The 24855-nt window shown below is 47.9% G+C and overlaps 1 protein-coding gene and 1 long non-coding RNA gene across 2 annotated transcripts; both read right to left on the bottom strand.

Annotated features, from left to right (window-relative positions):
* Window positions 1-13071: 13071 nt before the first annotated feature.
* On the bottom strand, window positions 13072-14733 carry LOC127315050 (FBD-associated F-box protein At5g60610-like). The gene is made up of 2 exons (XM_071824402.1): window positions 14294-14733; window positions 13072-14056 (listed from the first exon to the last, which is right to left on the bottom strand). Exons 1-2 carry the CDS (start codon window positions 14731-14733, stop codon window positions 13072-13074), a joined length of 1425 nt encoding a protein of 474 aa, XP_071680503.1.
* A 727-nt stretch (window positions 14734-15460) lies between these two features.
* LOC127311817 (uncharacterized) lies at window positions 15461-19036 on the bottom strand. Its single transcript, XR_007857925.2, has 4 exons — window positions 18714-19036; window positions 18557-18620; window positions 18124-18379; window positions 15461-15826 (listed from the first exon to the last, which is right to left on the bottom strand). It is a non-coding gene; the product is annotated as an uncharacterized lncRNA (long non-coding RNA).
* Window positions 19037-24855: the final 5819 nt, after the last annotated feature.

Below are 24855 nucleotides of genomic sequence, written 5' to 3'. Positions count from 1 at the left end.
TCTTCGTGGTAGGAGGCTGCATGGTACGTACTGCCTCTTGACTTTTCAGGCCGATCTTAATTCCTCGTTCATGAACCAGAAAACCTAGGAACTGACCGGCCGTCACACCAAAGGCACACTTCTTTGGATTTATTCTCAGTCCGAATTTACGAGTTCGGTCTAGGATGCGTCGTAAATCATCCAAGTGTCCCTCCATGGAAACAGACTTGACTACCACGTCATCGATGTAGATTTCCACCAACTTGCCGATCAGATCATGAAAAATATAATTCATGGCTCGTTGGTACGTTGCACCGGCATTCTTCAGCCCAAAAGTCATGACCACGTATTCAAACAAGCCCGCCGACCCTGGTACTCTGAATGCAGTCTTGTGTATATCTTCTGGAGCCATGAAGATCTGGTTGTAGCCGGCGTTGCCATCCATGAAACTCAACACATTGTGGCCAGCAGCTGCATTGATCAATGTTTCTGCCACAGGCATTGGGTATTCATCCTTTGGAGTGGCTCTGTTGAGATCTCGGAAATCTATGGCCACGCGCCATCGGCCGTCCTTTTTCTCTACAGGTACGATACTGGAGATCCATTCAGCGTACCTGCATGGCCTGATGAACCCGGCGGCTAGCATTTTCTCGATCTCTTTCTTGACTTCTTCGAGAATTTCGGCCTTCATCTGACGTGCTCGTTGTTGGAATGGCCGAAATCCTTTCTTTAGAGGGAGCCGATGCTCAATGATGCTCCTGTCTAACCCAGGCATCTCTGTGTAATCCCATGCAAAGCAATCCGGGTACTCTTTTAAAAGAGCTATCATCTGGCTCCTGAGATATGGATCTAACTTTTTGCTGATGAAAGTTGGTCGTGGCTTATCCCCAGGACCAATGTCGACTTCTTCTAGCTCATCAGCCGATGTAAACCCATACCCTAGCTTTCCGTCACCTGTTAGATCGACACTGAACACAGGGAAAACGTGTGGTAAGGATAATATGGGCCGATTACCGGAATCGGCCCCCATTTTGGTTGCATTGCTCAATGAAGGTTTACATCGTGGTCTTGCTTTACTATGACTACGTGACATGCTTGAGACAAGATCATTACTTTTTATTTTTTGGGGCCGATCACAAGGATCGGCCTTGCCACGTACGTCCATAGCTTTTGCTCTTGTTACACGGTCAGGCCGGTGGATAAGACCAGCCTCACCCCGTTTTTTGTCACGTCGATGCGCTCGCAGTCGTCCAAAGTGATGCCTGAGAGTGGCTCTTGGCCTGCCGTCTCCCAAACGTTCATGCCAGCCGTTGAAATCTCGGCTGAGTCATCTGCGTGGACGACCTCGACTTCATCTCCATCCCACTGTATCAAGCATTGGTGCATTGTAGATGGGATGCAACAGTTGGCGTGGATCCAATCTCTGCCTAGCAGGACAACATAAGTGCTCTTGCTGTCGACGATGAAGAATGTCGTAGGGATGGTTTTCCTCCCTACGGTCAGATCCACGTTCAGAACACCTTGTGCTTCAGATGCTTGGCCGTTGAAATCGCTCAGTGTAACGTTGGTCTTGATCAGATCCGAGCTAGAGCGTCCCAACCGACGTAGCATGGAGTATGGCATGATGTTGACTGCCGCTCCGGTGTCCACCAGCATCTTGTTGACAGGTTGCCCATTGATATAACCTCGTAAGTACAGGGCTTTAAGGTGTCTGTAGCTTCTTTCTCGTGGCTTCTCGAAGATAACTGGCCGTGGGCCACAGTCAAGTTGTGCCACAGGTGCTTCGTCTAATCCTGGAGCACAAAACTCCGTTGGAAGGATGAACACCATGTTTGTACCAGCCGATGTCTCATCATCGACTTTCCTTTGCTTCGGGCGCCACTCCATCTTTTGTGGTCGACCCTCTTCGTCTAGAGTTCGCTGAATTTTCGCGGCCAGATCGGGCCGCGCCTTCCTTAACGTGTGCAGGTATAACCTTTCGGCTTCCTCCAAGCCACGTAGTCGCTGAACCCTACGCTTTTGGGAACGGCTGAGTCCATCAGGGCACCACCTTGGCCGGTGGTACTTATCTTCTTCCTCTTCATCGTCATCTTCTAACTCCTCGAGATCTTCCACCCGAGAGGACTCAGCTTGCTCGTTCCGAGATGGGAGAGGTCCCAGACGCTTGAACACTGACACGCCTCCTGTGCTCTTCTTCTTCTGTCTACATTCTGGGCAGTTGCCGATTGTAGGCAATCGGCTCATTCCTGAATCCCAGCAGTGTTTGAAGAAAGGACAGTCCCAGTGCTTGTCCACGTCATCTTGCTCTCTTGACTCGTTCTTGGTACGGCGCTCACATCTCTCCTCGTCTCGATCATGCCGACGATGTCTCCTGGCGTCCCTGTTAGCCAGACGATCTCTTTCATCGTCGGCGTTGGTCGTACTGACTCACATATTTGTTGAGGAGATGATCAGAGAGAGGTCGTTGATATCGCACATTCTTCACTTCTCCCTCTGTGATGTAGCGCTTGCCATCGTGTCGGAGCCGATCGCGCGGAACGGCTTCTTCCTTGTCCTTGCTACGAGAGCGGCTGCCCTCGTCTCTGTCCTTACCAGAGTGGTGCCCAGGCCCTACCATGTTAATGCTGAACGAGAAACCTGGCTGGCACCTCCCAGGGTAAGTGCATTCCACCATGTTAACGGCGGGGAAGGGGTGTGTGTCGACTTTCATGGCGTATTGGTTAAAGATTAGACGTCCTTGCTCTATCGCCATTTGGATCTGCTGACGCCACACCCTGCAGTCGTTGGTGGTATGGGTGAACGTGTTATGCCATTTGCAGTATGGCTTTCCGTTCAACTCCTGTGCCGTGGGGGTTTTTAGGCCTTCGGGTAACTTTAGCTGCTTCTCCTTGAGTAAGAGGTCGAAAATTTGCTCAGCTTTGGTCACGTCGAAGTCAAACCCTCTTGGAGGCCCTTGTGGCTTAACCCACTTGCAGGACACGGGGCTTGCCCCCCGAGTCCATTCAGCCACTGCTACCTCTTGATCTCCCGCAGAGCCTTCATCTTCATCGGCCTCAACCAGGACTACTGCGCGCTTGAATTTGTCCTGGTACAAGTCTGGGTGGCGCTGTTCATATAATGATAGTTTCTGAACCATATGCGCCAGTGAAGGGTAGTCGGCTTGGGAAGCCATATCCTTGATCGGCGATGCGAGACCCACCACCGCCAACTCGACTGCTTCTTTTTCTGTCAAACGAGCCGAATAGCATCGGTTCCTAACGGTCCTGAAGCGCTGGATGTACTCTGACACTGTTTCTCCGTGCTTCTGACGTACTTGTGCTAGATCGGCAATGCCAGCCTCGGAAGCCTCTGAATGATATTGCATGTGGAACTGCTCTTCCATCTGCTTCCAAGTCCGGATTGAATCTGGTGGCAGCGAGGTGTACCACCCGAAAGCCGATCCTGTGAGGGACTGTGCAAAGAACCTCACACGTAGTTCATCTGATGCTGAGATCGTGCCCAGCTGCGCCAAATATCGGCTCACATGCTCGATTGAACTGGAGCCATCTGACCCACTAAACTTGGAGAATTTAGGGAGCCGATATTTGGGTGGTAGTGGGATCAAATCATACTCGTTGGGGTACGGCTTGGAATAGCCGATTGCCCTCCTTTTCGGCACCATGCCGAACTGGTCTCTCAAGATTGTACTGATCTGATCTGCGGTGCTGGCTGCAGGAGTCGAGCTCTGAAGATTCGCTGGAGTGGCGTACTTAGCCAGCCACACTTGCTTCTCAAGCTCTGAGCTAGCTGCAGGAGTTGAGCCTTGGAGGTTTGTTGGCGTGGCATACTTAGCTAGCCACGTCTACTTCTCACGGTCTGAGCCAGCTGCAGGAGTTGAGTTCTGGAGGTTCGTCGGAGTGGCGTACTTAGCTAGCCACGTCTGCTTCTCAAGTTCTGATCCAGAAGCTCCTCCTGCTGTTCCGGAAGTCCCTGCTGTTGTAGTCTGGTTCGTGAGTGCCCAGCCACTGCAATCTGGCACGTATGTGCACGTGTATCCGCGAGGGATCTCCTTGGGCGCCTCATACAAGAACTGGTAATCACTAGGGTCACCACCGATCTTGTGGACGACGAATGCCGGTGAACTCGGCACTTCTGGTGCTGCCAACGCGAATGGCAGCGGTGGTCGGGACTGGAGTGGTATCTCTCCTTGGTGAGTCCCTAGAGCGGGTCCTGACGGAGAGTACTGATGCCTCATGATTTCCTGGATCACCCGAAGGGCGACACGCTCCAAAGTGTTCACCAGGCTCTCAGAATGGCGGTGTAGCGAATGAGCTACCATGAAATTGATCTCCTGACTCAGAGACCTGGTGCGTTCTTCTGAAGGGGTAGACAGGTCCACTCCATCGAGCGCGCCTTCAGGCGAGAACCCTCTCCACCTGATGCCGTGTGAGCGGGTCCTCTGGAAAGAGCCGATGAGGTCGGCTTCGAGGATAGCTTTGACCTCGTCATACTTCTTCTTGAGCTCGTCAGTCAGATCCTCGTACGTGACTGGAGTACCTTCCGCCATCTCAGATGTAGATGGCGATGCAGTTGATGTCGAAGACTGTCCCACCGGGCGTGCCAGAATGTGTTGGCGTCCGAAACCCACCGGCGAGCAACGGCTGGCAACACGAAGAGCCGGGAACAACCTAGGGCTGCGGCTGGCCCTGGTCCCTCCGAGCGACGTCCCGCAAAGCTCCTGGTACGCACGTCCCGATTCTGGTGCAAGGGCGTGCCACCTGATCTATACCTGATCAGGAAGGTGATGGATTTGCTTCGCTTAGTTTCCTGCATGGCATACACATAAACATTAAATACGAGCCTCGATCGGCTCTCAGGTTGTCCTGTGAATCGGCTCAAGGAGCCGATCCACCCATGGTTCGTATGAGGTCTACGATCACATGGAGGTCCTGCTTGATCGATAAATAGCTAAAACGACCTACAACGATTTAGGGTTTTCACCGCATAATCGGAACATCCTACGCGTGATTGAGCCTGGCAGCCACGCACGGTGATAATAAACCGACCCTAGACAAGGCCTAAAAACCAACATGAAGTTGATCCCCGGAACATCTTGTCTAGGGCTAGCAAACTACACCCTACGTGCTACTGGATCCTTCAACCCGTTTGCAAGGCCTAACTATGCAGATATTAAACTAATCCTTGAAGAACAAGGAGCAATCATAATGGATCGGATCTACTAGATAATGATCAAGCAAGGTGCCGCCCTTACACCTAAGATAGGTGTAAGGGCGGCTAGACGTCTAAGGGTTGCATGGACGAAAGCATGTATCGTGGTAAAACAATGCTAACCCTAACACATCTATGATAGCTATGTTGCTCGCCATCAACAAGGCTTCAGCACGAGCAACGCATGAACGATAAATAAACGTGTACTGCCTAGATCGCAAGATGCGATCTAGGCAGCATGATGCTTACCCGGAAGAAACCCTCGAAACAAAGGGGTTGGCGATGCGCCTATATTGGTTTGTGATGAACGTGATTGTTGTTTTTCTCAATAACCCTAGATACATATTTATAGTCCGTAGACTTTCTAACGTGGGAATAATCCCAACCGTGCACGAGCCAAATTCTATCTAACTGACACGTATCCTACTATATTTACAGGTACAAGGGCAAACTAGCCCAAACTTCGTGTACAAGGCCGGTTCACGTATTTCTTCCATGTATATTCTTCAAGCCCAATCTTGATCGCGGCCCACCTCTGGTCCGGTCAAATTCTGGTGATAACACGCGCGTGTTAGCGAATTTGCCCGCGGCAGAGGCGCTATTTTCCAGCGCGCGTTGCTGTGCGAAAAACGCACCTCCGGCAGAGGCGCTATTTTGCAGCGCGCGGTATAAAGTGCTAAATCCGACCGTTTTTTGAAAATTTAAATCGAACAAACTATGAAATTTTGATCGAAAATACGAATATATTATAAAAGTTGTACGATACAATGCGACATATATTATAAAAGTTCTATGATACTACTCGGAGGAGTCCCAGTCGAAGTCCGAGCTGCTCGGAGTCGTCTCCGACACCGACGTCGTCGTCCACTCGAAGGAGGAGGAGGAGGAGAGGACGATCGTCGACAGCCCTGCGCCGTTCTTCTTTTCCTCCGCCTTCCTCGCCGCCTTCGCGGCCCTCGCCGCCTTCCTCGCCGCGGACTCGGCGCGGCGCTTCTCGCGTGAAGCTTTTTTCTTCGCCTTCTCCGCCGCCTTCTCCTCCTCCTTCTTCTCTTTCTCCGCGTAGAAGGCCGTCGTGGCGGCGACGTCCTCCGGGAAGCGGCACGCCCATTCAACGCAGAGCGCCTCATCGCGCTCGGCGATGAGCAGGCGCTGCTCCAGCTCCCGCTGTCGGCGCTGCTCCTCCCGCGTGATCATCGGCGGCGGCGGCGCGAGCATCTCCGCCTGCTCGCGCGTGAACACGTCGTGGAAGTTCATCGCGCGGCGGCTGCGGCCCAGCCGCCACGCGACGGCGTCGTAGGCCCGCGCCGCCTCGTGCGCCCTGTCGAAGGTGCCGAGGCGGATCCACTCCTCGCCGGAACGGATCTCCGCGTCGAATCGGCCGCTCGGCCGCGCCCGGACGCCGTGGTAGCCGGAGGGTGGGCGGCGGCGCGGCGGCATCTTCGCGTGGAGGCGGAACGGCCGGAGGCGGAGCGGCGCGGCGCGGGAGGGAGAGCGGCGGGGAGAGAGAGGCGCGGGAGGAAGACGCGTGGGAGGAGTGGCAGTTGGCCGCTTCGCGCGTGTCGTCTTTATTGCGCGCGCGGCAGCGCACGCGGCAGACTTCCCGCGCGGGATAGCGTGAAAGCGCGCGGGCGGCAAAAGTTTTAGTGCGCGCGCCGTTTTCCCGCCTCCGCTGGAGCAGCGCGGCAGCGTCCGCGCGCGGCAAACCGGTGGTTTTTTTGCCGCGCGGGGCTTTTAGCGCGCCTGTTGGAGATGCTCTAAGTACAGGGATAGAGTCATAAGCCTTCAGTTTTAGTCATTCTGTCCGGCGTCATAAGCATCATAGATGGTAATCTGTCCATATCAGCCAATAGCTGCAGGTAACTAAAAATGGTAACATCGTTCGCTGGAAAACACATTTTGTAAACAATTTCATTTTTTCGTTAGCCCTTTTACATCATATTTTACTTTTGCCACCCAGGACTACTAACGTGGCAGAGATCGAAAGGCACACTGTTAATGCGCTCAAGCATTTCTTGGGTGGAGCAATAGCTGCTGTAAGGTCAAAATGCTTGTCGTAGTGTTTTTTGTTACGATTTTTGCGAATATTTTTTGCAATCGCACACGCGTCTACGCAGGGTCTGACCCCGGCGCCATCAATTCGGATTAGGACCGATGGATCGACAGATACTGATCCCACCGTTGAACCACCACCCACACCATATTTTAATAATACAGAGGAGGATTACACCCCTGGATCAGCACTGCATAAATTGGTGAGACCACGCAGCTCGTCACGTTTGATTTTTACCGAAGTTTTATGCTTAAAAATTTTCCAGGGTGCAACCCTTTTTAGAGCCATATTCTGAGGCAGTATTGGTTGTTCTGAAGTGCCTAGACGAGAGGTAAATATAGTTAGATTATCACAGACGCACGTTTACTTAAGTCATCATACTGAAAAAACCTGAATGTATTTACAAGGTCCAATGGGATGAAAGGAGTGCACATATAAGAGCTGGCTAACAATCTCCATGTCGTCTCTGCCTTTCTGAGGCCTTATCAATACGATCTGATGTTTGCTGGTGATTAATATCAGACGTTTTTGTAAGCGACATCCTATTCCCAAACAAGGCTCTTCGAGGGGGAGCATGCAATTGGATGTTTACTACCGCTACAATCATTTCCTGTAATTATCTCACGTGTAATAATTGGAACTCCTGGAATTCTTTGAACTTATATGCATGACTATTTTCACGTTAGCTTATTTTTTCCTGCATGCAAAAAAAAAGTGGACGATGGATTAAAAAAATATGTTAAGTAGACACACATGGTTAGATAGACCACGACGTAAGTTCTAAGTTCCCATATTATCAAAAAAAATCGGATAGTATCAAGACAGCTCAACAGAAGCGTTATCTTTTCAGATGACAGACACATACGATGAGGTGAAGTTTTTTTTTCGGCGTCAACTTCGGTGGACACTGGCTTGTCCGAGCTCCACGCTGCCAGCCTTGATTGACGCGTTCTGTGGACACGTGAAGTACATAATGATGCATGCATTCACATTTATCGAAGTCTAGCCAGTCTATATGTAACTGTAGAAAAAATTAGCACCACATCTAGCGAATTGAGCGGAGGCTAGCTGCCCTTGTCACCAGCGTTTGGTAGCTGCAGATACCATGCATGTGCATTCATTGGGACGCGATCAGCAAGAACAAATCAACGCGGTGCTAGTTTCAAACAGCGTCTAGACGGGCCACACGCGTACGGCCTTATAAAAATATGCACGCAAAATGTCGCACCCGTTCGGGAGATGGTAACCAGCCTGTCAAATATGTGCGGAAGTAGGCTTTGGATGGTTTTTATTGATGTAACAATAGTTAATAAATTTTTGGACGTTTGCGATTAGCACTTGAGCTATATATAGTGAGGTTACATACACGTTGTCGGCTCGCAACTGCCATTATCAATGTACATCAAGTCTTCGTAGTAGAAAAAAGAAGAGAACTACGGAAGGAAAAGCAGCCAGGCTCCAGAGGTAATGATCCGAACTCACATCAAACTCGCAGCTCTTCTATTGTTCTATAACATGTCAGTTACCCTGCCCTAACCTTACGAATGATCTCACCAACTATCTTTCCTCAACTAAATGGATTACCACAACCAAGGTCTGTCCCCGCTTGAAGATTACAATGTCTATGATAACTTTGCGTTCACCCCAGAGGACGATGACCCTACGTCTGGCATGGATTTACAGCTTGGAGCAGATGGCCCCGTTGACATAGGCATCCCCAATGAGTCTGCCGAAGATAGTATCCGGGGTTTATTGAAGGCCCACAACCCGAAGGATAAGGAGAATTCGGAAGCCCAATTTGCTAGTTAAGGAAACTAGAGTTGTATTAGGAGAGAACACTTGTAATATTACGGGAGGAGTTGGAAACCTTCCCGAACTCTGTAACTTGTACATCACGAATCCCTCGGCTCCACCTCCTATATAAGGGGGAGTCGAGGGACAAAGAAATCATCGATTCATTGTCTCACAAACCCTAGTTTTCATATCGTGGAGTACTTTTCGGCTGAAACCTTCGAGATCTACTTGCCCTCTACTTCTAACTAAACCCTAATCTACAACCCGTAGGCATTGACAAGTTAATACCTTGTCAATTGGCATCGTCTGTGGGAATTAGAGGCGTCAAGGATCTGATCTCGATGGCACGTTCTAGATCGTCGACTTCGTCAACAGCAAACAACGCGATGGATCGAGGTAAATAGATCGCAACTGGTCCTGTCGATTTTTTTCCTCACCCGCCCTCCTGTTTGGATGCATATGCGTATCTGGAGGAGCCTATGGAGATGACGTTCGGAAGATTCCATTTCCGCGTCGAAAAGGAGGGAGCGTATCGTCTCGAAATTCCGATCTCGTCGGGATTATTGGCGGTCGATTCCGATTCTTCGAACTCAACATCGTCAACTGAGTCAGGCGAAGAGGAGACTTCATCGCCACGCTTCATCAGCACCAGGGCAAGCGAAAAGCTCGCCAAGATCTTCAGTGACATGTCCTTCGAGTCGTCTGCGGACTCAGATATAAGCGACGACTCGAATAGCTTCGACAACTTCAACTTCATCGACCAATCCACTACCATTGGCAAGGTCTTCACCAATCTCTATGATGGTGTCACCAAACCCAACATGGTTCAGTATCCAAAATATCATCAGATCTATGCAATCGGAGATCCGAGTCGCCCACAAGAGGAGACATCAGAGAACTTCGACGAGGCAGGGAATCCGTAAGTCGATCCTGCAAATCTCACGAGAGGTCTAGGAACAAAGTATATCGGACCAGGAACACGAGAGATGGTGCGATTTCCGCAGGAAGTATGGGATCGAGTCACAAGAGCTATTAATGGTACAGAGCCAATGACTGTAACGGCGACACCTGAGGAGTTACAAGCATACCAATATAGGCTTGCACGTACCAGGCGGGAGCTCGAGAAGCAGAAAATCGCGTTGGACAGAAGGCAGGAGGCAGCCTCTGCATCAAGCAGGCGAAGGGCGGAATTAAGTCGACATTCAGGAACTTCGGGAGATAGCCACAGAGAAGCTCGAAACAGGGCAAGATCTAGGATGCAAAACATTCCTGAAGCTGATAGAGAGCACTTGGTACAAAACCTCGACATGTACATTATGTCGATAGATACTCGAGGGAACATCATCCCTAAAACACCGGAAACTGGGTATATGGCGACACATTTGTAACAAATGGATACATGCATGCGTTGTAAAGTTTAACCAAAAATAAATTTTTATGGCAGTTTCCATCACTGGGAGGAGAAGACATCTCGCCGCACCATATTAACAGGTAAGTACAGGGATAGAGTCATAAGCCTTCGATTTTAGTCATTCTGTCTGGCGTCATAAGCATCATAGATGGTTATCTGTCCATATTAGCCAATAGCTGCAGGTAACTAAAAATGGTAACATCGTTCGATGGAAAACGCATTTTGTAAACAATTTCATTTTTTCGTTAGCCCTTTTACATCGTATTTTACTTTTGCCACCCAGGACAGCTGACGTGGCAGAGATCGAAAGGCACACTGTTAATGCGCTCAAGCATTTCTTGGGTGGAGCAATACCTGCTGTAAGGTCAAAATGCTTGTCGTAGTGTTTTTTGTTACGATTTTTGCGAATATTTTTTGCAATCGCACACGCGTCTACGCAGGGGCTGACCCCGGCGCGAGCAATTCGGATTAGGACCGATGGATGGACAGATACTGATCTCACTGTTGAACCACCACCCACACCAGATTTTAATAATACATAGGAGGATTACACCCCTGGATCAGCACTGCATAAATTGGTGAGACCACGCAGCTCGTCATGTTTGATTTTTACCGAAGTTTTATGCTTAAATTTTTTCCAGGGTGCAACGCTTGGAGAGCCATATTCTGAGGCAGTATTGGTTGTTCTGAAGTGCCTTCACGAGAGGTAAATATAGTTAGATTATCACAGACGCACATTTACTTAAGTCATCATACCGAAAAAACCTGAATGTATTTACAAGGTCCAATGGGATGGAAGGAGTGCGCATAGAAGAGCTGGCGAACAATCTCCATGTCGTCTCTGCCTTTCTGAGGCATTATCTATACGATCTGATGTTTGCTGGTGAAATATCAGACGTTTTTGTAGGCGACATCCTATTCCCAAACTAGGCTCTTCGAGGGGGAGAATGCAATTGGATGTTTAGTACCACTACAATCACTTCCTGCATTTATCTCACGTGTAATAATTGGAACTCCTGGAATGCTTCGAACTTATATGCATAACTATTTTCAGGGCCGCATGCAAAAAAAAAGTGGACGATGGATTAAAAAAATGTGTTAAGTAGACACACATGGTTAGATAGACCACGACGTAAGTTCTAAGTTTCCATATTATCCAAAAAAAATCCGGATAGTATTAAGGCAGCTCATCAGAAGCGTTATCTTTTCACATGACAGATACATACAATGACGTGAAGTTTTTTTTCAGCGTCAACTTCGGTGGACACTGGCTTGTCCGAGCTCCACGCTGCCCGCCTTGATTGACGCGTTCTGTGGACACGTGAAGTACATAATGATGCATGCATTCACATTTGTCGAAGTCTAGCCTGTCTGTATGTAACTGTAGAAAAAATAGCACCACATCTAGCCAATTGAGTGGAGGCTAGCTGCCCTTGTCACCAGTGTTTGGTAGCTGCAGATATCATGCATGTGCATTCATTGGGGCGCGGTGAGCAAGAACAAATCAACGCGGTGCTAGTTTCAAACAACGTCTAGACGGGCCACACGCGTACGACCTTCAAAAAATATGCACGCGAAATGTCGCGCCCGTACCGGAGATGGTAACCAGCCTGCCAAATATGTGCGGAAGTAGGATTTGGATGGTTTTTATTGATGTAACAATAATTAACAATTTTTTGGACGTTTGCGATTAGCGCTTGAGCTATATATAGTGAGGTTACATACACATTGTCGGCTCGCAGCTGCCATTATCAATGTACAGCAAGTCTTCGCAGTAGGAAAAAGAGAACTACAGAAGGAAAAGCAGCCAGGCTCCGGAGGTAATGATCCGAACTCACATCAAACTCGCAGCTCTTCTATTGTTCTATAACATGTCAGTTACCCTGCCCTAACCAGCTATATTTTCCTCAACTAGATGGATTACCGCAACCAAGATCTGTCCCCGTTTGAAGATTACAATGTCTATGATAACTTTGCGTTCACCCCAGAGGAAGATGACCCTGCGTCTAGCATGGATTTACAGCTTGGAGCAGATGGCCCCGTGCTCGCTCGATTTGGAGTAAGTTTCGAAATACACTCACCGCATACAGCTTACACATTTGTAACAAACGGATACAAGCATGCGTTGTAAAGTTTAACCAAAAATAATTTATTTTGGCAGTTTCCGTCACTAGGAGAAGAAGACATCTCGCCGCACCATATTAACTGGCAAGTACAGGGATAGGGTCATAAGCCTTCGATTTTAGTCTAAACAAGGCTAGAGATATGTACGTATCTAAACTATCCAAAGTCTATCAGGGCTCTTTGGAGCCGAATTGCATTTCAGACTATTATGCTAAAAATAAATATTACTATATCACTAAGAATATCATAGTACACGCACAAATGCATCCATGAAAGCAATAAACCCTCAAATGAACTAAGATGTTGGTTTCATTTTGATTAATGGAACGCGCGCTTGGCTCCTTCTCCTCTCAAAGAATAAGTTACTCCACCAATAGAAAATTTATAAGTTCTCTATTAGTTTTAAATCAGAAACATCTGATTTTGTTTCGGTAAAACATTGTGTAGAGGAAACACGAACGCCCTAACAAGCGCCAGCAATTCAAGCTGCTAGGTCACATAAGCATCACCGGAAGACCGTGTTAGCTCTCTCGTTCATCACCCAACTTTTCATCTCCCGCATCAATTCAGTCTGCATCCAAAACGGACCCTCGGCGAACTGGCACCACAGCTCGCCGATAACCGGAGCATTACAGAGCAAGAACTTGGCGAGCGTCCTCTGCGCCCTGCCTCCCTGGTAATGTACCAGGTTGATCTCCCTCAACCGGTTCGCCAGGCAAGGGATCATGGCGCCGCCACTCGGCCAGTCGAGGATGTTGTACCGGTTGTACTTGAGACGGTGCGCGTTGAGAAGCTCCATTGCCTTGCAGTTGTCGCGGCCGGTTGGGAGCGGCCCATCGTCGTCAATGTTAGCCCCGGTCCCTGTCTCGAAAAACAAGGATAGCACCTCCAGGTTCGGGGCGTGCCGGAGAATCCTGCTCGTCACGCTGACGGTGGCGGCGGCGTCGCCGTCGTGCAGCAGGTGCCCCCACAGCTCGAGGTGGTGGAGGTGCCAGAACGCCGGGAGCCTTGTGACGGCACCCTTACCGATGTCAGGGTACATGCACTTGGACCTCAGGCGCAAGTGCTTCGCGGATGCAAAGTGTTGGAGGAACGCCGTGAGACTGGCGAGTTCCTCCGGCGCCGTGACCTCGCCGCCACAGATGTAGACGGTGCATGACGCGAGGGATGGCATGGTGGGGAACCAGCATGTGGCGCCCAACGTGGTCAGCAACGGCATCTCGGGCACGGCGCCACGGTACTCGAAGGTGCCCAGCTCGGACACGTCGACGACGACGTGGGAAAGGTTGTGGCAGCACCGTAGGGCGAGCCTGCGGAGGCGCGTGTCCAAGAGGGAGAGCATTGTCACCGCGTCGCAGGACTCGAGCGTGAGGTCCCCGAGGCGCGGGCAGCCGGAGATGAGCCTTTGCACCAACTCATCGGTATCGGAGATGCGGGTGAGGAGGAGCTCCTGGAGGGATGGCAGGCTGACGGCGGACGGCGGGGAGAGCCTGCAGGGCCCAATGCGGAGCGTTCGCAATGTGGAGCAGGAGAAGAGACCCCTCGGGACGGTGTACCAGAGTAGAGACGGACTTGGAACACTCTCGTCTTCGGATGAGACATTGCTATTGCCGCTGTCATCGTCCTCATCGTTGTCGTCATCATCCTCGTCGTCATCGTCGTCATCATCATCTGAGTCATCCTCCTCCTCCGAGGTATCCGCGCCGTCGCGGCTGCAGTAGATGGGCAGGGATCTGAAGCAGAGATCGAGCTCGAGGTCGGGGCCGGCCCTCTTCAGGGCGTAGGAGACCCACAGGTCCACGGCGATGGAGTCTAAGTAACTATAGTCCTGCAAGGCGACGCGGAGCGCGCGGAGCGCGCGGAGCGGCGGCGCGGCACCCGGTTTGCGGTGGCGGGCGACGATGGCGGCGGTGATGGCGGCGCGGAAGGGCTCCGGCGGGTCGACCTCCGTGGGCCATCCGTTGCTGTCGTAGGTGGTGACGGGGCTGGGCTCCTCGAGAGAGAGGGTGTGGACGGTGGCGAAGGCGTCGCGCCACCGGGACGAGAGCGCGGCGGCACGCGCGGCCTGCTTGGACGGGAGGAAGGAGAGGACTTGGCCAAGTACGGCGTCATCGAGCATGCTGATGCGATCTCGCCGAACCGGCTCGGCGGCGTGGCTGATCTCCATCGTGCTCGTGCACGCACGCACGTACAGGCGGCGGCTTGGACTCGCTATCTCGAGATGGTGTCTACGTCGGCGGCGGCCTCGTTTAGAGGGCTAAACTAACTTTGCGTTACCGACCTGGCCGGTCTTGGGCAATACGTATCGGATACGTGTCCAGCTCAACGAAGACGTTATGGTCTCCGATCCGCCAGATCGATCGCTCTGAAACACGTCAGGAACAACCGGCATTAGGCAGACAAAGATTTGGCAGGCAAAAGAACCAAAACCAATCACCCGCTGGCTGCACTTGCCTAATGTACAGTATATAGTCTAAACGGCAAGGGTAAAATCTAGGGACACGTCTAGGGAGGCTGGTTAGTTCAAACCAGCCATCGCTCCAGATTTGGAAACTTTTCCCAGCCCACGCAAGAACCAAACCGAACCAAAAACAGAAGTTCTACACGACCAGGTTTCCTCCGCGTTATCTCAAGCTATCGCGCACTAAAATTCTCACGCCAACTACTCCCTCCAAGACAACGTGACGCCCCTCTCTATCTCTTCTTCCTCTGCAAGGCAGCATCTCTCCTTCATCTCCCTTCAGATAATCCTAATAACGTGCTTGGCTGCTTGAACCAAGAAAGAACCTAGTGCACAAAACGGTAACGCATGCCATCATCACCAATGGAGAATCCTGGAAAATCGGGCACAAGTCCAGCAGTATTTGAACGCGACAAAAAAGACAACTGAAAACTGCGATCTGCAGGACAATAACAATATGGAGTACAACCAAGTAGCTGCAACTTAGCTGCACCCCCTAAACCTACAGCAAACCTACAACGACTAAGTGACATTAACAGTGGCATGGAGAACACATAATATACATGAACTGTCTCTTTGAGCTAAGAATACATCCAAAAGACCGCAACTAGCGTCTCACAAAATTCAACGAAATCTTCAAAAGGTGCAAGCTAGGTTTGTTGTCATCAAGGGTAGTCTCTATTTTGGTTTTGTTCCAGGTGATAAAGCACAAGGCACAAAACAACATGTGATTGTTGGTGTAGTGCAAATTTGATCATTCTGCCCTTCTTGATCTTCACTTGTATATCATGTCAAATGTCTGAAAAGAAATTGCATCATGTATGTGAGAAAAAGGTAGATCTACATCTGAATAAGGATAGCCAAAACCAGCGGAAACAAGCCCCTTAATCACATGATGACAATATGACTTAGGAGGAGACCAAAAACCACAAGACCTACTCCCCTAACAAATATACAACAACCTGGTACAAACACATTATGAACTTAATTTATGGCGAAAAGCAACTTAATAAGGGGATAAGAAATGCCTATTCATGGAGGAAAAAACACAAAATACTAGACACCCATCCAACCCACCGATTGCATGGTCAGATAGATAATAACTTGATGGGCTAGGAAACTTAATCAGTATGACGATTGCCTAGTCAGACAACAAAAACCTAGTCTATGCAGAAAACAACTTAACAGATGGACAGTAAGCAACTTATTTAATGGGCTAAGCAACTTATCATTTTGATTATTGTCTGGTCAAACAAACAAAAACCTAATCCATGGATATGCAAAACAACTTAATATGGAACAATAAGTAACTAAATTAAAATGGTTAAGCCACTCATCAAATGAAAAAAATGGATGCCATGCTTCTGTATATCACTATCAACTTGAGGGGGGCAAAATAACTTGGATATAAAACAACTTAATAATGAGTAAGCAACTTAATTAAATTTAATAAACAACTTAAAAGCCCTAAATCAATGAAATATGCATGAGCAAAGGACCAAAACTATGTACTTTCATTTGTAGGGTCGTGATAGGTGATGGGATGATTACAACTTTGTTAAAACAACAAACAATGAAGTGGAACCAAGATTGCAACTTAAGTACCCGGAAATCAACTAGGTGATGAGATAACTACTGGTGCGCTTGGTTCTGCGCCAGGACCAAGCTTACAAAAAATATTTTCACGCCCACAAGGCTTTGGTGCTGCTTGGTTGGGTGCTAAATCGTGGGCAATCGAACGACAGTGTTTTTGGCAGGCACACCAGGGCTTAATCCAAACAGCCCCTGCAACTTTGTGGTAAACCAACAACAACACAATAGAACCAAGAGTGTAACTTACCTACACCCGAAAAGCAACTAACTGATGGGATAACTACAACTCAGATAAACCAGCAACAACAAAGTGGAACCAAGACTGCAACTTACCTACACCCAAAAGGCAACTAGGTGATCTGATAACCATAACTTAGTTAAACAAAACAACATAGTGGAACCAAGACTGCAACTTACCTACACCCGAAAGGAAACTAGGTGATGAGATAACGACAACTTAGTTAAACCAGCAACAACACAGTGGAACCAAAGTTGCAATTTACCTACACCCGAAAAAGCAACTAGGTGATGGGATAACTATGACTTAAATAAACCAACAACAACAAAGTGGAACCAAGACTGCAACTTACCTACACCCAAAAGGCAACTAGGTTATCTGATAACCATAACTTGGTTAAACCAAACAACATAGTGGAACCAAGACTGCAACTTACCTACACCCGAAAGGCAACTAGGTGATGAGATAACAACTTAGTTAAACCAGCAACAACACCATGGAACCAAAGTTGCAATTTACCTACACCCGAAAAAACAACTAGGTGATGTGATAATTACGACTTAGATAAACCAACAACAACAAAGTGGATCCAAGACTGCAACTTACCTACACCCAAAAGGCAACTAGGTGATCTGATAATCATAACTTGGTTAAACCAAACAAATTAGTGGAACTAAGATTGCAACTTACCTACACTCGAAAGGAAACTAAGTGATGAGACAAGGAAAACTTAGTTAAACCAGCAACAAAGACAAGACAGTGGAATCAAGGTTGCAATTTGCCTACACCCGAAAAAACAAGCGGTACAGTTAATACAAACTTTACATAAATCCCTACTGCAGCTAAGTGGCACAGCAAAACAAAACTGACATGTACAATCCTATTTGGAAAATGCAACTTAGCGCATGTGTGAAGAAACACTTTATCGTATGCAAATGCAACTTAACGCATATGTGAAGCGACACTGTCTGGATCGTGCGGCAAGTGTGATTAGACAAACATTTCCCTCAAAACTACAATTTACTATCTGCATGAAACTTATCGCATTTTTGAAGCAACAATGTAAGGCATGCAAATGCAGCTTGCACATTTTTTGAAGCAACAATTTAGCGTCTACAAATGCAATTTAGCACATTTTTTAATCAACAATATAACGTTTGCAAATGCAACTTAACAGAACACTATGTATCGACATTCTGGTAAGCTACTTATGGCAAGTGTGAACATCAACGTACTATATTGATAAGCCAAATTAGAAGACATACCATTAGGACGCCCTGCCTGATCACTTGAGACACACCAAAAAACCACCATCTCTGAAAATCAGCATTGCATATATACATGCACCTCCCAAACAGTTTCAAGGTGGGAATGATTTCACGGTAACCATACCGTGCTCTTTCAAATGCTCGTTCCTCTGTATTGTGGCCTCAGTACCACGGCCAAATACTCATGAGACGGGAACCACCCATTCAGTCTGCTGAGAGAACTTGCATCGAGCACTACCCCATCTGCCCTGCACTTTAACCATAAACAATGGTTTACTATCATCATCTTTTTACTAAATCATAGTGTAAATGCAGAGCACCGCAATTCTTTGATAGATACTTTGCTACCATAAGAAATATCAGGTAGTAATAGTATAGAATAGTACTAGTATGATTTTCTATCAGATGATACTTGAAAGTTGGAACTGACATGTACAATCCAATCTGGTAGCTTGAGTCGTAGCCATGGCGTTGGATTAAATTGGCAGCTTGGCCTATATATGCAAGATGAATACAAGATGTTAAACCAGAATCCAAGAAAGCAGAGGATATTGCGGCTAAAACACATCGCTAAAAACATCACGCACCTCATGGTCCGTGTCAGTCGCTGCCATGCCGGGTAACGCTATAGCTCGATCTGCCCAAATCAGATGTTGTGGTCGCCACTGCCTTGGCTGGATGACGCTGATCCAAACCTACCCAGATCGGGCGTACTGGTCGACGACCCTGCTCCGCCTCGCCCAAATACGGCGCCCCAGACCAGCGCTGCCGCGATTCGCCGCCACCGCTACTAGATGACGATCCTGCGCCATCTCACCTAAACAGGGCACTCCTGGTCGACGACGTCGCGATTCGCTGCTGTCACCGCTGCTGGCGGACTACCTCTCTCCATCTCCAACGAGATCGAAACCCTAGCTACAAAGGAGAGTGGGGAATGGGGGAAAATGACATGGGGGAAAATGATCAGAACATGGTTGCATGTCACAGCACTGTTCATCCGGTGAACATGGTTGCTGTGGGCATGTCACCGGTGAACAGTGCCGTAACATGCGCTGAAGGCCGTTGGATCGAAAATGGATAGACAAGATCAAGCACTATAGCGATGCACTGTAGATGACCCTGTAGCAGATGTACTGTAGTGATGCACTGTAGATTTATCCCTATAGCGATGCACTGTAGATTGTCCCTGTAGCGGCTACTGTTCATGTTCATCTGGCCATCCATTTTCAATCCAATGATCAGAACATGGTTGCATGTCACAGCACTGTTCATCCGTGACATGCCTATTGCATGTCACCTGATCTCTGTCCCACGGGGAATGGGGGAGACGGACGATAGGACCTCCCCGGCACGCACCAGGTGGGTCCCAGGTGAGTTTTGGTCGGCACGGTTTGGGTCAACGCGAGCATGATGGACGTAGATGGAGACAATCGGATGGCCACAAATCAAGGGCTAGATCAGACAAACAAGCCACCGAGCACTTTTTAGCATTTGGGAAATCTAGAGAGAGATCGTTTGTTCCGTGCAAGAGATCCATCCTTTATTTTGCTGGATTTGTTTTAAGATTAGCACGTGGAGGGAATCTTCGCATACAACCTTACCCTCCTCATACTATAGCACTTTCTCTCTTTTTTAATCCATGGATTTAATTTATAGTGTTGAATTTGAAATAGCTATATTTATTGGAACCTATGCCCGACTAACAATTCCTTTAAATTTGCCTATTCCTTTCAATGAAATCTTTTAACAAGCCAAAAAAGGGTTCGTTCACTAGTAGAAAAATGGGCATCCATCTAAGCCTTTAGTACCGGTTCCCTTACGAACCGGTACTAAAGGGGGCATTAGTACCGGTTCCATGCGTGAGACATCTATACCGGTTCGTTAAGGCCCTTTTATACCGGTTCGTGTTGAAAGGGTTCCTGCCCAGTTTTCAGGCGGAGGTGGGGCCAGGGCTGCACCTTTAGTACCGGTTCATCTAAGGAACCGGTACTAAAGGGTCTGTGCCTATATCCAGCGCGCGCCGCCGCGCCCGAGCCCCCTGCATCTCATTATCCTTCTCATCCTCTCTCACATTTCCAAATATTTTGCACCTCTCACACTCCAATAATCTTCATATTTCTCCACCATTTTAACAAGATTAACGGCATACATCTATCCAAGGGTTAGCAATATCATCCTTCCTTCCGGCGTTCCTAATTTAGCTCATTTCTTTGGTAGTTTTAACTCGTACTATTTTTCTAGTGATAGCAAGGTGTTCGATGAAATGCCTAAGTTAGGGATTTTATTTTTTTATATGCAATTTGAGCTGAAATTATGGTATGTTTTGTAGGTTTTAATTAGTATCATCCCCGCCCTCACCGCCGTCGATCGCCAGCGTCGTCCCCTAGCCGGCACGGTACCACCTCGGTGAGCCTCTTCTTTTTTATAAAAAAAAATAGTTTTATGTGATGAACTTGAATATTAATTAAGTTGGTCACTCATATATCCACGATGTTGTGTACTTAATGATTTTTGATATACATATAAAATGCAGATGAGTCGACAATGGATGTACGGTGACCGGTGCCATCCCGAGTTCATTAATGGCATGCATTATTTTCTCAACGTGGCTGAGGCAAACAGGCGGTCGAATGGTTTCATGTATTGTCCATGTAGTTCCTGTAAGAATATGAAGGATTACTCTACCTCAAAGACCCTTCACGTCCACCTGCTGGAGAACGGTTTCATGCCCAGCTATAATTGTTGGACCAAGCACGGAGAAAGGGGGTTATATTGGAAGACAACGAAGAAGAAGAGGATAGTGACAACTATCCCTTATTCACTGAAGATGGTGATAGTAGAATGGGGGAAGACGAAGCTGAAGAAGAGCCCATTTTCGATGAGCCGATTTTTGATGACCCGGATGACGATTTGGGTCGGGCCATTCTTGATGCGAAGATGAACTGCGGAAATGAAAAGGAGAGGTTGAAGTTGGAGAAAATGTTAGAGGATCACAACAAACTGTTGTACCCAAATTGCGAAAATGGTCGAGAAAAGCTGGGTACCACGCTGGAATTGCTGCAGTGGAAGGCAGAGAATGGTACTTCTGACAAGGGATTTGAAAAGTTGCTGAAAATAATAAGGAAGATGCTTCCAGGGGAGAACGTATTGCCCTCTAGTACGTACGAAGCAAAGAAGGTTGTCTGCCCTCTAGGATTAGAGGTGCAGAAGATACATGCATGCATCAATGACTGCATCCTCTACCGTGGGGAGTACGAGAATTTGAATGCATGCCCGGTATGTAGTGCATTGAGGTATAAGATCAGGCGAGATGACCCTGGCGATGTTAAGGGCGAGTCCACCCCCAGGAAGAGGGTTCCTGCGAAGGTGATGTGGTATGCTCCTATAATACCACGGTTGAAACATTTGTTCCAGAACAAAGAGCATGCCAAGTTGTTGCGATGGCACAAAGAGGACCGTAAGAAAGATGTGATGCTAAGACACCCCGCTGACGGGTCGCAGTGGAGAAAAATCGACAGAGAGTTCAAGTCATTTTTAGATGACGCAAGGAACTTAAGATTTGGTCTAAGTACAGATGACTTTAATCCTTTCGGGGAGCAGAGCTCCAGTCATAGCACCTGGCCAGTGAATCTATGTGTCTATAACCTTCCTCCTTGGTTGTGCATGAAGCGGAAGTTCATTATGATGCCAGTGCTCATCCAGGGCCCGAAGCAACCCGGCAACGACATTGATGTGTACCTGAGGCCATTGGTTGAAGAACTTTTAGAGTTGTGGCGTGACGAAGGTGTACCTGTGTGGGATGAGCACAAACAAAAGGAATTTAACCTACGAGCGTTGTTATTTGTAACCATCAATGATTGGCCTGCTCTTGGTAACATTTCAGGGCAGTCAAACAAGGGATACAATGCATGCACACACTGTTTAGGTGAGACCGACAGTAATTATTTGGGAAACAAGAATGTGTACCTGGGGCATCGTCGATTTCTTCCAAAACAACATCACGTAAGAAAGAGAGGAAAGCATTTCGGAGGTGAGGCAGATAACCGAACGAAGCCTACCCGCCCTACTGGGGAAGTTATATATGATATGGTCAAGGATTTAAAAGTGATCTTTGGAAAGGGTCCTGGCGGACAATCTGTTCCGCATGATGTTGACGGACACGTACCCATGTGGAAGAAGAAGTCGATATTTTGGGAGCTACCTTACTGGAAATTCTTAGAGGTTCACTCTGCAATCGACGTGATGCACGTGACGAAAAATCTTTGCGTGAACCTGCTAAACTTCTTGGGCGTGTATGGGAAGACAAAAGATACACCGGATGCACGGCAGGACCAGCAAAGTATCCACGAAGGAAACAACCTGAATCCAGAGAAGTATCAAGGTCCTGCCAGCTACGCTCTTACCAAAGAGGAGAAGGAGATCTTTTTTGAAGTCCTGAGTAGCATCAAGGTCCCGTCTGGCTTCTCATCGAATATAAAGGGAATAATAAACATGTCAGAGAAAAATTTTCAAAACCTAAAGTCTCATGACCGCCACGTGATTATGACACAATTACTTCCGGTTGCATTGAGGGGGCTTCTGCCGGAAAATGTTCGAGTACCCATTGTGAAGCTATGTGCGTTTCTCAATGCAATTTCTCAGAAGGTGATCAATCCACTTACTCTACAAAATTTACAGAAGGATGTGGTCCAATGTCTAGTCAGCTTCGAGTTGGTGTTCCCACCATCCTTCTTCAATATTCTGACACATCTCCTAGTTCACCTGGTCGAAGAGATTGGCGTTCTCGGTCCTGTATTTCTACACAACATGTTCCCCTTTGAGAGATTCATGGGAGTCTTAAAGAAGTACGTTCATAAACGTGATAGGCCAGAAGGAAGCATCTCCAAGGGCTATGGAACAGAGGAGGTCATTGAGTTTTGTGTTGACTTTATTCCTGACCTTAAGCCGATCGGTGTTCCTGAATCGCGCTATGAGGGGAGACTGTGTGGAAAAGGCACGCTAGGAAAGAAATCAACAACGTGTATGGACGGACATTCTTTCACTCAAGCACACTACACAGTTCTACATTATTCCATCTTGGTGGCTCCGTACAAAGAGGAACACAAGGATATCTTACGCTCTAAATACCCAGAGCAGCGTGAAGATTGGATTGATGGAGAACACATGAAGACTTTCGGCGGTTGGTTGCAAACACGTCTCATGAATGTCACCGATGACGAGAAGCTGTACTTGTTGGCCAAGCAACCATCTTCTACTATATCGACTTTTCAAGGGTACGAGATTAATGGGAACACATTTTACACTTTCGCCCAAGACAAAAAGAGCACCAACCAAAACAGTGGTGTCCGCTTTGATGCAGAAGATGGCAATGGGAACAAGGTCACATATTATGGGTACATAGAGGAGATATGGGAACTTGACTATGGACCTAATTTCAAGGTCCCTTTGTTCCGGTGCAAATGGTTCAACCTGAAAGACGGGGTACAGGTAGACCCGCAGTACGGAATGACTACAGTGGATTTCAAGAATCTAGGGTACGACACCGAACCATTCGTCCTAGCCAGTGAAGTGGCTCAGGTTTTTTATGTGAAGGATATGTCTAGCAAACCGAAAAAAAGAAAAGAAAGGCAAGAGGACACATCATACGATGAGCCAAAGCGGCACATAGTTCTTTCAGGAAAAAGAAACATCGTGGGAGTAGAGGACAAGACAGACATGTTAGAAGATTATAATAAGTTTGACGATATTCCACCCTTCAAGGTAAAAATTGACCCAAGCATCATCTTAAACAATGAAGATTGTCCATGGTTGCGTCGCAGTAAGAAGAAAGGGAAACAGACGAAGAAAACTCAGAAGACTAGCTAGATATAGGGATCATAACTTGTGTATCTCAATATGGAAATCACTTTTATGTAATGATGTTACTGTATGTAAGATATTAACAATGGAGATGGTTGGCTTGTTTTACTAGTTAAGTAGCTTTCACGGGCTTGCAGGGAAATTTTTCCGAGGCGGAACTTCCGAATATGCCATATATAGGGCATGTGCACCAAGGGCATATTCGAGAAGTTCCGCCACGGGAGATTTCCCAACCCTTTCATTGTTAGAGGAGATGGAGTCTTTCACGGGCTTGCAGGGAAATTTTTCCGAGGCGGAACTTCCGAAGATGCCATAGGGCGTGTGCACCAAGGGCATCTTCGACAAGTTCCGCCACGGGAGATTTCCCAACCCTTTCCCCAGCATTGTTAGAGGAGATGGAGTCTTTCACGGGCTTGCAGGGAAATTTTTCCGAGGCGGAACTTCCGAAGATGCCATAGGGCGTGTGCACCAAGGGCATCTTCGACAAGTTCCGCCACGGGAGATTTCCCAACCCTTTCCTCCATCCATGGTGATGAAACTCTCGATCCATGTTGGCTTGTTGAGCTGCTTGCCATGGCGTATCGATGCTCCTTTTATAGGCACGGTGCCGCTTCTACATTGTCTTCTTCCTCCGACAGGGCGTCGTGCGCTACATGTTTTATCTCATCAAGCAGGGCGTCCTTATCCTGCCGACAACTTTAGTACCGGTTGCACCCACCAGCCGGTACTAAAGGTTACCTGATACGTCTCCGACGTATCGATAATTTCTTATGTTCCATGCCACATTATTGATGTTATCTACATGTTTTATGCACACTTTATGTCATATTCGTGCATTTTCTGGAACTAACCTATTAACAAGATGCCGAA

This window comes from Lolium perenne, chromosome 7, assembly GCF_019359855.2.
Source record: "Lolium perenne isolate Kyuss_39 chromosome 7, Kyuss_2.0, whole genome shotgun sequence".
NCBI lineage: Eukaryota > Viridiplantae > Streptophyta > Magnoliopsida > Poales > Poaceae > Lolium > Lolium perenne.
Note: the sequence above shows the minus strand (reverse complement) of the source record. Positions and strands in the feature narration are given on the sequence as shown.

Excerpts from the sequence above, each read along its gene's own strand:
- LOC127315050 (XM_071824402.1), bottom strand. The coding sequence starts at position 14,733 with ATGGAGATCAGCCACGCCGCCGAGCCGGTTCGGCGAGATCGCATCAGC. Across the intron at positions 14,057-14,293 it reads GATCTCTGCTTCAGATCCCT|GCTCTCCCCGCCGTCCGCCG; the intron begins GCCCATCTACTG and ends TGGGCCCTGCAG.